The following is a 13286-nucleotide window of genomic DNA, read 5'->3' on the forward strand; positions in this document are numbered from 1 at the left end:
TGCAAATGAGGTGATTTGGCCCCATTTCCTGGCTTCAGACCTGTTGGTGGCTTCCTCTCAGGCTTTGAATAAATACAGATACCTTACTCTGCTTGGAAGGGCAACCTTGCTGAGGCTCCCCAGCCTATTTCTTTGATTTTCTTCCCTTTTTTATCTTTAATTTTTATTGTGGAAAGGCTGGATTTTTTGTTTGCTTGTTTGTTTTGATACTGAGGACTTCGCATTTGCCAGGTAGGCGCTTGTGCCGCTGAGCTATATCCCTAGCTCTGGGAAGTTTTAAATACAAAGATAATCAGAATACTGTAAGTACCCCTTTGTGTACATAGCTATCAATGATTATTAACTCAGTCAATTTTATTTCTTCATTTTCTTTCAGCATTGGTGGTATGAATCAGGGCCTTTACACCGAGTATGTCCCCAGCTCTTTTCTAATTTTATGTTTTATTTTGAGATGGAGGCTTGTTAAATTGCCCAGGCTGGCTTGAATTTATGATCTTCCTACTTCAGTCCCAGGGTGTTGGGATTACAGGCCTGTGTCATCATGCCTGGTTTATTTCCTCTTTATCTTTATCTTTATTCTTCATAGCTGTAATTGGATTCCTGCTATCTTTTCATTTCATCTGTAAACACACTTTCCGGCCAAGTTGTTTCATGTCATTTATCTCTCAGCCTAAATGTCACACCTTAGAGGAGTCCTGCCCAAAACACGGCTTTGTAATACTTCTCACCATATAGAATATTTATTTGTTGGCTTGTTTGCTCTCACCTTCCTCTTACCTAGAGCATCAGCTCCCTGGGGTGGAAGCTTATCCCTTAGTCACTTTTGTATCCCTGCCACCGGACTAGTATCTAGGCCATGGTAGGTGCTTAGCCAGTATTTGCTGAGTGAGATGCCTCCATGTTGGCGAGATGCCGCCTCTCAATCACATCATACTCTGTGTACTCAGGCAACCAAAGGAGGCACCGTCAAAGCTGCTTCAGGATTCAATGCCATCGAGGATGCCCAGGCCCTGAGGAAGGCCATGAAAGGACTTGGTAAGTCCCACTGCAGGTGAATTCTCCTTTATGTATGGTACACCACAGAAGTCAGGTATGTGTACTGGCGATCAGGAGTCTCCTTTGGGAAAACACAATGGGAACAAGTTAGCCTTTTAAAACAAATTGGATAGGAGGGTGTGTTAGTCAGATTTCTGTTTCTATAACAAAAATACTTCAGATAATCAGTTTAAAAAACTCGTAGTTTGGGTGGTTTCAGTCCATGGTCGGTTGGCCCATTCATTGTATTAAGATAGCGCATCACAGTGGAGTTTGGAGTGGAGGGTGTGGTCCCAAAATCACCTTCAAGAGCAACTTCCACTCGGCCTCGCCTCCTAAAGGTTCACCACTCTCCATTAACATCAAGCTAGAGACTAGTGCTTTAGCATGTGGGCCCTTGGGGGACATTTTTGATCTAAAGTGTAGCAGAGGACATTAATACTTATTCATTTTAATACAGACTTTTAAATGTAATTGCACTCATTGTGAATTTCCCCAACTCTTTAAATCTGCTTTGAGCTACAACATTATGAGTCTCTGCGTGAAACTTAGAATTGTATTTGTTTTCCAAATAGTGTTGGTCCATGTATGGTGTTCTGAGGTTTATAAGGCAATTCCACAAACATCTTGAAAGATATATGTAACAACTCTGATTTAGTCGAGGAAGCCATTACCGACTATTACTTTGCCCTGTGTTACAGGTGTGAAATTGAGACCCAGGGAGGCTCAAAGAACTCTTACCAGATCACGTAGGAAATGGCTCTGAGCCATGACTTGCATTTGTCAGCTCCAAGTCTGCAGCTCAGACCTACAGATTCTAATTACGAATCCTTTCCCTTGAGTTCCTGCAAGTGGGACTGCAGAGATACAGCTGCGGCAGCCCCGGCTACAGTGTGAGGAACCTTATGTGACAAGGCTCATGCTCCTTCCGGGACACTACTTTTGTTAGGCCCTGGAGGCCAAAGACCTCATGCTGGATAGACAGAGTCATTCAGGGTGCACAGCAGGCTACCCTGCCTCCAAGACCTTGCCTGGGTGGACTTTTGATGAGGACATTTTTGAGTGAAAACACTTGACTGTGAGACCTTATTTCTTAATCTTTCTATCCAAAAAGAGTTCATTTTTCTTAGCCTCACTGCTATAGATAGTAACATTAGTAATAATAGCACATCTTTATTAAGCTCTATTGTTGTGTCAGGCATAGATACTTTACAAAGATTATTTGTTCTTTATCCTGACAACAGCTTGCTTTGCTGATCAGAGGCTTAGGTCAGGGAGGCTGACTAACCTGCATGGGCAAATTGGGAACTCAATTTTTTTTTTTTTTTTTTTTTTTTTTTTTTTGTCTTTTTCCTTTTTATCGGTACCGGGGATCGAACTTGCGACTGCCTGCTTGCAAGGCAGGCGCTTATGCTGCTGAGCTAAATCCCCAGCCCCTGGCAAATTGGAACTAGTGAGTGAGGGGATTCCAGGCAGGTGATGTCAGGCAAAGCGACTTCACAGCTGGAGTCTAAGCCCTTCTGCTGCCCAGCTGACCACCTCTAAGCAGACCTTTGTCCTGACTCTGAGTATTCTCATTTTCCCTCTTTTGTAAATAAAATGGAAAATGTACCAGGTCTACTTTTTTTTAGATTTATCCTAATTCTTTGGTATAGAGCAAGAACACTGTGATTCAGAATGTGGACCACATGTGTTCAGAATTCTCAAAGCAAGAGTCAGGCAGCAGTTAGCAGAACCAGTCCTTTTTCAGGCCGGAAGTTGGAAGAGGCAGGAGACAGCCCTAGTCTGGGGACTGAGGGTGTAGCTTGGTGGTAGAGTGCTTGCCTAACATGCACAGGGCCCTACGTTCAGTTCCCAGCACTGCCTAACCGCACGGCCTGGCGGTCAAATAATCTACAAATGCTAGGACAGCACAGAAACCTCTGCAACTAGTTTGTGATATCATAATGATAAGAGGGGCACAGATAAGATCCTGTAGGGCAGTGGTGGTGAACCTATGGCGTACATGCCACCAAGAGCCGGAAAGCTCTGTAAGGTTCCCCATCTCTGCCTAGGGGATGAAGGAGAGGAGATGACATTTCATTTGGGAGCATCAGGCAAAACTTGTTGGAGGAAAAAAAAAAAAAAAAAAAAAAAAACTTGTTGGAGAATGGGGAATCTGAGATGAGCCCTGGGTGATGAGATAAATAGGGGACGTTTCAAGTGAATGGAGCTGAGGCACAAGAGAAACAGTGGCTGTGTGGGAAGTGGCTTTCGGCGGCAGCAGCAGGTGCTTGCAGAGGAAGAGGAGGTTGGTTGGGAGCTTTAAGAGGTGGAAAGTATCAAAGGGAAGTTCTGGTGGTGCTATTGAGAGGATCACAGACGTGGGGGTGGCAAAGGCACTGTCCAGGGAATCACAGGTGTCAAAATCAGGACACAAAGTGGAGGTGGTCAGGGAGACAGCTAAATCAATAGACTGCTAACGAAGGGGTCAGGAGACTGGAGGGCTGTACACTTCGGTAGAGTCAAGTTTAAGAATCTGACTGCCTGGTATCATTTTATATGGATATTTACAATAGAAAAGGGGAGGTTGAAGGGAGGCGCCAGTGCCCTGTAGGAGATTCAGCAGGCCATGGGGAGCCATGGTATATTTCTGAGCAGGTGAGGGATATAATAAATTACTTATTTATCTATTGGTTTATTTTGTGTTACTAGTGATTGGACCCAGAGCCTTTGCATAGAGCTAAATCACCCACCCTTTTGTTTCATTTAAAAAAAATTTTTTTAAGTCTTTTTTTTTTTTTCTTTTCTGTTTTTTTTATCGGTATCGGGGATCGAACTCACGCCTGCTTCCAAGGCAGGTGCTTATACTGCTGAGCTAAATCCCCAGCCCCTAAATTTTTAAGTCTTAAAACAGGGTCTTACTAAGTCACTAAATTGGGGACTGGGGATTTAGCTCAGCGGCATAAGCACCTGCCTTGCAAGCAGGCGGCCATGAGTTTGATCCCCGGTACCGAAAACAAAACAAAACAAAACTAAGTCACTAAATTGTAATCTTCCTGCCTCAGCTTCCCAGAGTCCTGGGATTACAGGTGTGTGCCACCATGCTCAGGGAGACTTTCCTTTTAGGAAAAAGTTGCAAGATTCTGGCAAGTTGTTTTTGTTTGTTGGTTTCTTTTGTTTTGTTTTTGCCTGTTTAAATACACCTCACTTGTTTTCAGATGTCTGGCAAGTCTTTGCAAAATGTATGGTGACAGACTAAGGTCAGTAAAAATGTCTAAGCTGATGGGTCAGTGAGGATTATGATGGCCTGTAAACACTGTACACCTAAAAGTACACCGATTTGTTGTGGGGAATCTTTGGATACTTTGAAAAGCAAAAGGTAATTCAGATTGTTTTGAGTTTTTTTAAAAAATCATTTAAAGCCATTCTCTGGCAATAAGACTTTTAAAAGTAGTTTTCTAAGTCATCTTGCTTTATGTCTGATTTGTTCAGATGTAGTCTTTATTTGCCTATAAGTTGATGTGGCTCTAAAATTTAAAAGCTGGTGTTCTTAAAGGAATATGGGAACGTTAAAAATGACTGCAAAGGGGGCTGGGGATTTGCTCAGTGGCATAAGCGCCTGCCTTGCAAGCAGGCAGTTCTGAGTTCGATCCCTGATACCGATAAAAACGAAAAAGACAAAAAAAAAAAAAAAAAGACTGCAAATATGCAAACACTTTAATGCTATTTTCTGCATTGGTGCTTTTAAAATTCTTTTATTTAAGAATTTTTATTAACAAGGGGCTGGGGATTTAGCTCAGCGGCATAAGCACCTGCCTTGCAAGCAGGCAGTCGTGAGTTTGATCCCCGGTACCGATAAAAATGAAAAAGTCAAAAAAAAAAAAAAAAAAGAATTTTTATTAACATTATTTTGTTTGGTAAGTGCTTTTGTGATGAACCATTAAAATTCTTAACATTTTATTTGTTCTCTAATGCAAAAAAAAAAAGATTCTGACAAGATCAATTAGGAAGGGAAAATACTAGTGAAGATTTTTACAGTTTACTAAAAAGAAATCCTGCAGTTCTCTGTGGGAGTCAAAAGGATGCATGCAAAAAAAAAGATGCATGCAAAAAAGCTACAGAGCAAGATTTTGCATGATTTGGCAGGAAATTTGAATGTTGAGGGAGAACATAAAAACAATCAGAGCTATCTTGAGGTTTCAGACTTGGCAGCTGGAGGACGCATAATGCTTTCATAGACAGGAGGCAAGCAAGAGGGAGTGCACCTTCTCCCTCAGCTGGGAGTTCAGAACCAGCAAAGGCCAGTGGTATCTATTATCTTTTTCTTTCTTTCTTTTTTCCTTTTTCTCTTTGTCCCTTTCGTTTTTCCTTGAGTTTCTGAACTGCATCTCCAGACCTTTTTTATTTTTTATTTTAAGACAAGGTCTCCCTGAATTGTCCAGGCTGGACTGAAAACTTGTGATCCTCCTGCTTCAGCTTCCCAGACTGAAGCAGTTGAGATTACAGGCATGTGCATAGGCATGTACTGTCATACCTGGCTCTCTGTCTTTTACCCTATAATATATAAACTTAAAAGTTTTATAGCCTTGGGGGCTGGGGATTTAGTTCAGTGGCATAAGCACTTGCCTTGCAAGCACACGGTCATGAGTTCGATCCCCAGTACAAAAAAAAAAATTTTACAGTCTCATCCCACACTTCACATTTTTCTAGATTTCTAATCTTGCAAAGAACATTTATGATAAATGCATATTTTTTCATCCAAGCATTTTAGTAGAATTCCTTCTGAATTACATTACAACTTTTCATACAGCATAAACAGCAAGGAAACAGAAAATTTACCAAACATCACATGAGTGTCCTGCTATTATAGAGATGAGGAACAGATTGGGAAAATCAGTCAAAACTTTCCTTGTAAAAGCTGCTCTAAGCAACAGACAAGCAAGATTTGAAACATTTCTAACTTGTAACATAAGTTTTGGTGGTCTGTTGTATAAAATGGGAAAAGGGAAAAATAATTTGAAAATGGAGACTATGGGAAGGATAGCTTGAAAATTAAAAATACAATTATAATTTTAAATTTTACAGTACACTTAATACACTGAGCAGCCAGTTTAAACTCTACAAAATAACAAGTCAGTGAGTTAGAGGAAAGTGTGAGTTGTTTTAAAACTCAGAGAAAATAATAAAGAGGGAAAAGGTAAATATGCAGAAGATATGAGACCCAGGGGATAGGAAAGGAATTCCAGAGGAGAGGAAAAAGAATGATCCCAGCCAACGTTTATTGAATGTGTAGTAAGTTCTGGGCTTTGGGCTGAGCAATTCTCTGAATTATTTTATGTGCCACTTGCAACAGCCCAATCAGAGTGAATACTGTCCTCATTCCCAAGTCACAGGCAAGAAGACTGATGCTTGGAAAAATTTACTATTTTACTATGTAAAGGGGAAGCTAAGATTCAAACTGTTTTCCAGTAAAATAGATATACTGTCCTTTCTGAGCAAGCTTTCAGCGTTTGGTGAAGGCAGTTGTCCCCAGAGAACCCACTTTCCCATTTTGCTGTCAAATCAAAGTCATTCATTGTCTCTGCCACGCCTGTAGGCACAGATGAAGACGCCATCATCAGAGTCCTGGCCTACCGCAGCACGGCCCAGCGCCAGGAAATCAGGACGGCCTACAAGACCACCATCGGCAGGGTAGGCACGGGTGTCCTGCTCCGTGTGGGTGACAGGGACGTCTCGGGCAGTGTGGAAGGAAGCAGGGCATCTCCAACAAGATGCCTGAGGGAGTCCTGTGTCTTAAAAGATGAATCCTTTGTCTTGTTTTGGTTTGTTTATTTGTTTTAATTTATGTGTATTTTTATAAAACTTGACAATGATTAACAGGAAATAATCTTGAATTAGTGGAAAAAAGAGTCAACTCTGCAGAAACATAGGGTTTTTTCCAACTAAACAAAGCCTCTTAGATGTTTCTGACTTTTCCAAACACATGATATAATGAAAAATAGTCAATCACTTCTGTTCTTTCCTGAATATACAAATATTAAAATACCAATTAAACACCAGGCATGATGGACGCACACCTGAAATCCCAGAACTCACGAGGCTAAGACAGGAGGATCACTGTGAGTTGAGGCCACTCTGTGCCACACAGTGAGTTCAAGGCCAGTCTGAACTATACAATGAGACCCTGTCAGAAAAACAAAAACAAAATAATAACAACAATAACAACAACCAATCAATTAAAAAACTAATATTTCTCTCTAAATTTTTCTTGCAGATACAATTTCAGTGTTCTTATTTAATAATGGTATAGTTTATGAGATAATTTTTTTTCCATTCACAAGTTAAGTAATCCACTCAATGGGAACTGATAGTCTCTAGACTCATAATGCAAAAAAAAGTTCAGGAATGCAGCAACTGACATTTTCAAGGTACAAAACAGACAAAAGTCTGATTAGGTTCATGCTGAAAGCTTTGCTAAGCAGATGACCACAAAAATAGAACATCTGATAATTTTGCTGGTTGTATCAATGGGACTCCCAAAGTTCGTTGATTCAAGTTGAACTCTTTCTTACCTGAGGCTTTGTGGCTCTTCAGGTGCACCAATGACACAAATGTAATTCAAATTCCTGAATTACTCATTATAGTCAACAACAACAACACCTTGTCTGGAATTTCAAATCCAACAAAATCTGGCCTGATATCCAGCACCTCAAGGGGTCCTTTTCACCAGCAAGCTTGTGACCTGGACCATCTTTGGACTGTACTGCTTGATTAAGGAAAGCAATATTTACATTGTTTTGCCAGTGTCAATTATATTCTCATCGTTCAGGATATTCTTTCCAGTGAAAATTGAGAGCTCATCTCCACCCATTACTTCTATGTCCTCTGTTGACTGATCTCTTGAGTCAGATAAAATCTACAGTCAAAGGAATGGTTTATCACAATTTCTATTCAGTGCTTTACTGTAGTCCAGCAGGTCAACAAAGTATGTGTAGCCCCCCTTGAGAACACAGAGGGCTACAGTGTGACAGCTTCCCATCTCTGCATCACGTCTCAGGCAAACCTTTCAGTACTGTCCGTGTTTAATCCACGAGGAATAAACACTTTTTCCAAAATGTTGACATAACGATTAGTATCTAATTACAAATCTGGGGCTGAGAGCCCCCATAATGAAGCCTGCGTTGATGGCACTAGGAAAAGGAAGATGGCAGAGGGGCAGAGGAGCAGGAGGCGGAGGCCCTTTGTCTTGTTTACAAATGTTCCTGGAAACAGTGGTTACCTGGGAAAGTGTAGGGCAAGAGGATGAAAAGAAGACAGTTACAGGGAACAGCTGGATACGAGGAACAACTTCCAGTGTTCTCTAACACACAAAGATATGTACAGTAGACAGCAATTAATTATTTCAAAAAAGCTGCTTAAGAAGATTTTGAATGTTCCCAACACAAAGAAATAGTCAATGGCCTACATGATAAATATACCATAGCTATCTACACCAGTTACCCTGATCTGATCATTATATACTGTATATAGATACTGAAAGGTCACATCGTACTCCATAAATATATACTACGTGTCAATTACAGATAATTTTTTTTGAGAGAGTCTTTCTATATAGTCTCTCCTGGCCTTGAACTCACCATGTATCCCAAGCTGATTTCATACTCATGGAAATCCTCTTGCCTCAGCCTCTCAAGTGCTGACAGTACCAGTATATGGTATATCACCATACCCAAGAAAAAATGAAAACATTTTTTTAAATGTCATAGGTGAATATTAACTTGGAAATACAGTCAGGATATATTGTTAAATAAGAAATGCATTGAAGTTTGTGTCTACTAACATTTTAATCTCAGAGCCTCTGTATGATGTTAAGTTATTGAGAACATTTTAGTTTTTGAAATTATATCTATTAATATTTATGATACTAAAAATGAGGATTTTAAAGCTAAGTAATTAACTTTTTTTTATAGTAATTAACTTCTTAATAGAGTCCTTTCCCATCCTGGTCACCATCCAGGAAGTTTATATTTGTAATCCCATGGATGTGTTATTGAAATTCTGGCAAATTAATTCCAATCTACTACCTTTAGTGCAACCCATGGTGAGAACAAAGGGATTTAAGACATATTTACAGTTAAGGGCAGCCAGGGTCCAATCCAGCTGAGGGTTCATGAAACAAGGGCCCCAACCCAGGGCCTAATCTAAATTTTATTAATTCATGAAGAAGGAAGTAGCTAAGGATGAGTGACTGTGAGAATGGCAGGAATTATGTGAGCTGAGCTAGCTAGGAGGCCAGAAAGCACCTGTGCAATATTCAAAGAGAAGGATATGCAGAAAGACCAATCTGCATAGCACAACTGAGGTAGCATCTAATGTCTTAAGAGGCTGGTGCTTCAATTTCTGGTGTGTAAACTTTTTGCCCTGGGAAGTCATCGCTTCTTATCTTGAGGGTCAAACCCAGTTGACAGCCCTGGAGCACTGGCTCTGCATCCTGCTGGTCTCAAACATTTAGGGAGACACTGGGCTGGGGGAACAGTCAACTGTCACTGGCTTCAAAGATTACACATCAGCACCTCAGCTATCTCTATTTACGTTGCTCAGAGCCAGTTGAAGGGAAAAGGAAATGGCTTAGCCAGCTATGTACATATCAGTACATGAGATAGGGCCAGGTGTAGCCAAGGGGAGGTAATTACTCTTTATTCAAGGAGAGCTGTCCAGGCGGTCTTATACACTTCTTAAAAATAAATATATTAGGACTTCTGGGAGAACATGGGGGACAGATAACAGCAACTACTGGAGGCTCTCTGAAAAACTAGGCTCAGAAGCCAGGTATGGTGCGGACTAAAGGGACATAAGCAGGTGGAGTTATGCTCTGCTGACTCAGGAACGAACTCGGCTGAGAGAAACCAACTTGGAATGCAGTCCTGGTGCTAAAACAGGAACAGAAAAGCCTCGCTGCTGAGGCTGGACCCTGCGCCATTGGAAGCCGCGATTTGGGTTTCCCGCCGCGCGGTGGCTGGCTGCCTCTACATCGGCTCGGCAAGGAGAGAGATGCGCGGAAGCTCTGAGAACGGGAGTCTGCGAATGGAGTCGAAAACAGGACGGGCAGGGAGGCATGTTCTGACTTGTGGCGAGGTGAGTGAGAGAAACTGACACTCCACCACAGTTTGACTCCAGCGGACTTTCTGGGCCCGAGCAGTCCTGCGGGAGCAGGGCGCGGTGGCAACTCCAGCGACACATTCCCCTCTCGGGCAGGATTGGTGAAAAGTGCCTGGCCTGAGTGACGCTGCCGGCGGACCCCGTAGGCTGGCCCAACCCAGATCCCAGAGCCTGACGGAGGCCGGGAGGGGCGGGCCCCGCGTGGGCTGCCTGGTGCGCAGTGGTGAGCGGGAACACCTAACTGGCGCAATTCGATCAGGCTGTGGCTGACTAGGAGAGAAGCTGGGCCTCTTATATAAGCTTGCATATATAAAGAACAGAGAAGAAGAGGCAGCATGGGAAGAGGCAGCAACAAGAAAGGCTCCTCGGCCCCCAATTCTGAGAAACAGGCAATAGCAGACACCGCACCAATACACATAAGGCACCATATAGAGAGCCTCATAGACCAATTCAGGAATGAAGTTATCAATGACCTGAAGCTAGAAGTATGCAAAATAGTTAGAGAAATGCTAAGTACCACCCAAGAAAAAACAGGTGGTGGAATGGAAGAACAGAAAAAGAGGGGAGAATTGTTTGATGGAGAAAACAGGGAAAGCATAGAATACGTGAAGCAGGTTCAAAGGGACTACCAAGAAACTAAGAAGTCTATCGAAGACTGGCATAACAGCTTGAAAGAAACTAAGGACAGACTATCTGAACTGGAGGGCAGAATTGTAATATGGGAGAATGAAATGAAAAACTTCTTAAAAATAACAAAGAAACAAACAGCAATAATACAAAGACAAGAAGATGATAAGAGGATCCATAACTTAAGGATTAAGAACATAAAAGAAGAAGTAGGGACACAAACAAATGAACTACAAAAGCTACTCACAGAAATAATCCAGGAGAATTTTCCTAATTTAGCAAAAGGTAAAGATACTCAGATGTATGAGGCATACAGGACCCCAGCTACCTACAACCCAAACAGAGCAACACCCAGGCATATAATAATAAAAATTCCAGAAATTCAATACAAGAACAGAATATTAAAAGCTGTCAGAGACAAGAAACAGACCACTTACAAGGGAACACCCATCAGAATTACAGCAGATTTCTCTGCACAAACCATCAAATCACGAAGAGCGTGGGGAGAAATAATTCAAGCTTTGAAAGATAATAATCTCCAGCCAAGATTGAGATATCCTGCACAACTGTCCCTGGAAATTGATGGAAAAACAAGGTGCTTCCAGGATAAAGAGGAACTGGGGGAATTTGCAACCACCAATTCCACTCTACAGAGAGTATTGCAGGATATTCTAAAAAAAGAAAAATACAAAGAATCCAGAAATAGTGGAGGCCACAACTAATGGAGCAGAGAACAAAGTGAAGAAGACAAACTGACAGCTACTGACAGAATAAGAGCTCAACAGAAATGAGACAGAGAAGATTGGATGATAGGAAAAGCTATTTTGGAGAAAATGACATCTTAATAGGTAATACTGATTTAGTATCATCTTGTTGTGAAGTCTCATCTAGCTTTTGTCCTTCTGTCTCCAATGGTCTAAATAGGTTGTATCTTACTGGATTTTATTATGTACGATAGTATAAGCAAAAATCTTTTAAAGACAAGGAGATTATACAGAAACCATTATTCATTTTCTGTTAGTCGATTCTAAATACTCTAATGCTGTCATTCTCTTAAATGGTTTTACATTGTTTTGATATACTTAATGCTACAGTATACGAAGTTGTACTCAAGGGTTTCAAGGAAAGAGACAATATGGTAACTACTTTTAGGTCAGGATTATCTGGTGGTGAAACACTATTCTGCTTAAATGGTTATGTTTTGATCTGTGCTGTTTCGTTGTTATGCCCTCTTTTATCTCAATCTCCACTCCATTATTTACTTTTTTAATACTTTTTTTAAAATTTTTATCCTTTTAATTAAAGGAAAAAAATAGCAGGATATATTATAGTAACCCACTTTGACTTTCCATTACCTCGATTTAAAGCCCTGTATTACTCTCACCATCTGGTTTTTAACTGATGTTCCCCTATTCTGTTTTGCTGGATAGTATCAGGTTCGAAAATTTAGGCATCAGCTGTGAAGATAATGAGATTCATTATAACGCCCATTCTCGTTGACTTTTATCTACTTTTGAAGACCTACAATGTCTCCAATGGTTTGGTTTTGTCGGTTTTGTTCTTTACTGTTTTGTTCAATTGTATTATAACTAATGGTATAGGCAATTCTATTAGAGATAGCGGGAGGCATTATGATAACCATTGTTGATCACCTTGTATTATGTTTTCACATTATCTATTATGTCCACCCTTTTGCCTTGACCGATTCTGTTCTGTTATGTCACATTTGGTTTTACTCTCTTCCAAAAAAGTAATAAGAACCGTGAGAGCAATGAAACCCAAAATGTGTAATAGTCATTGTACAAAAGAGAGGAAAAGAAAGTGCTCTAAACTATATAACTGCATGTATATTTAAGTGTATAAGATAGAATATGATATCACAGAGTTTTATTGGATCATTGAACAGAACTGTTTGCAGTATCATTGATGGAATGTCCACTTTACAAGCTTTAATTTTGTGACTTGAACAATTATTTCTAAGATGACAATATGTAATCCATTAACTAGTGATTTCCTACTGTTCATTTTTTTTCTGCAAATCTGTATAACTTGTACCCTTTCTCTGCTTTTTTTTTCTTTTCTCCTTAAATAAAATTAAAAAAAAAAATAAAATAAATATATTAGGGGCTATCGACATAGCTTAGTGGTATTAGCGCCTGCCTGGCAAGTGCAAGGTCATAAATTTGATCCCCAGTACACCCCCAAATTTTTTTTAATTAAAAATAAGTAAATATATTAGATATATGTTCCAAAATAAAATTTTAATGTGAAGCTGGCTTTGTTTCACATTTTATAAATCTCTGTAAAGTGTGACTTAATGGAGAAGATAGCTGGATTCTCATATCTGCATCTGCATTTAATTTGTTGCAGTATATGATTTTGTTTTTAGATAAATGAAGAAAATCTGGTCTTGTACAGAAATGTAGTAGGAAATGAGGGGAGTGTTTTAGTTAATACCCTAGCTGTAAATATGCATAGATATG

At 40.3% G+C, this 13286-nt stretch overlaps 1 protein-coding gene and 1 pseudogene across 3 annotated transcripts in view; one reads left to right on the forward strand and one right to left on the reverse strand.

The window, feature by feature from the left end:
- Positions 1-13286, forward strand: part of Anxa4 (annexin A4) — a 64386-nt gene that overhangs the window by 35179 nt on the left and 15921 nt on the right. For all 3 annotated transcript variants that reach the window (XM_005003361.4, XM_003468930.5, XM_013151597.3), the window contains exons 3-4: positions 948-1035; positions 6614-6708. In XM_005003361.4, coding sequence (XP_005003418.1) covers positions 948-1035; positions 6614-6708 — 183 coding nt within the window. The remainder of the gene's footprint in view (positions 1-947; positions 1036-6613; positions 6709-13286) is intronic.
- LOC106027488 (hypoxanthine-guanine phosphoribosyltransferase-like) lies at positions 7586-9117 on the reverse strand (annotated as a pseudogene).

The sequence above is a fragment of the Cavia porcellus genome, unplaced genomic scaffold (genome assembly GCF_034190915.1).
Source record: "Cavia porcellus strain 051 isolate PalLab524CR breed Dunkin Hartley unplaced genomic scaffold, mCavPor4.1 scaffold_18, whole genome shotgun sequence".
Classification (NCBI taxonomy): domain Eukaryota; kingdom Metazoa; phylum Chordata; class Mammalia; order Rodentia; family Caviidae; genus Cavia; species Cavia porcellus.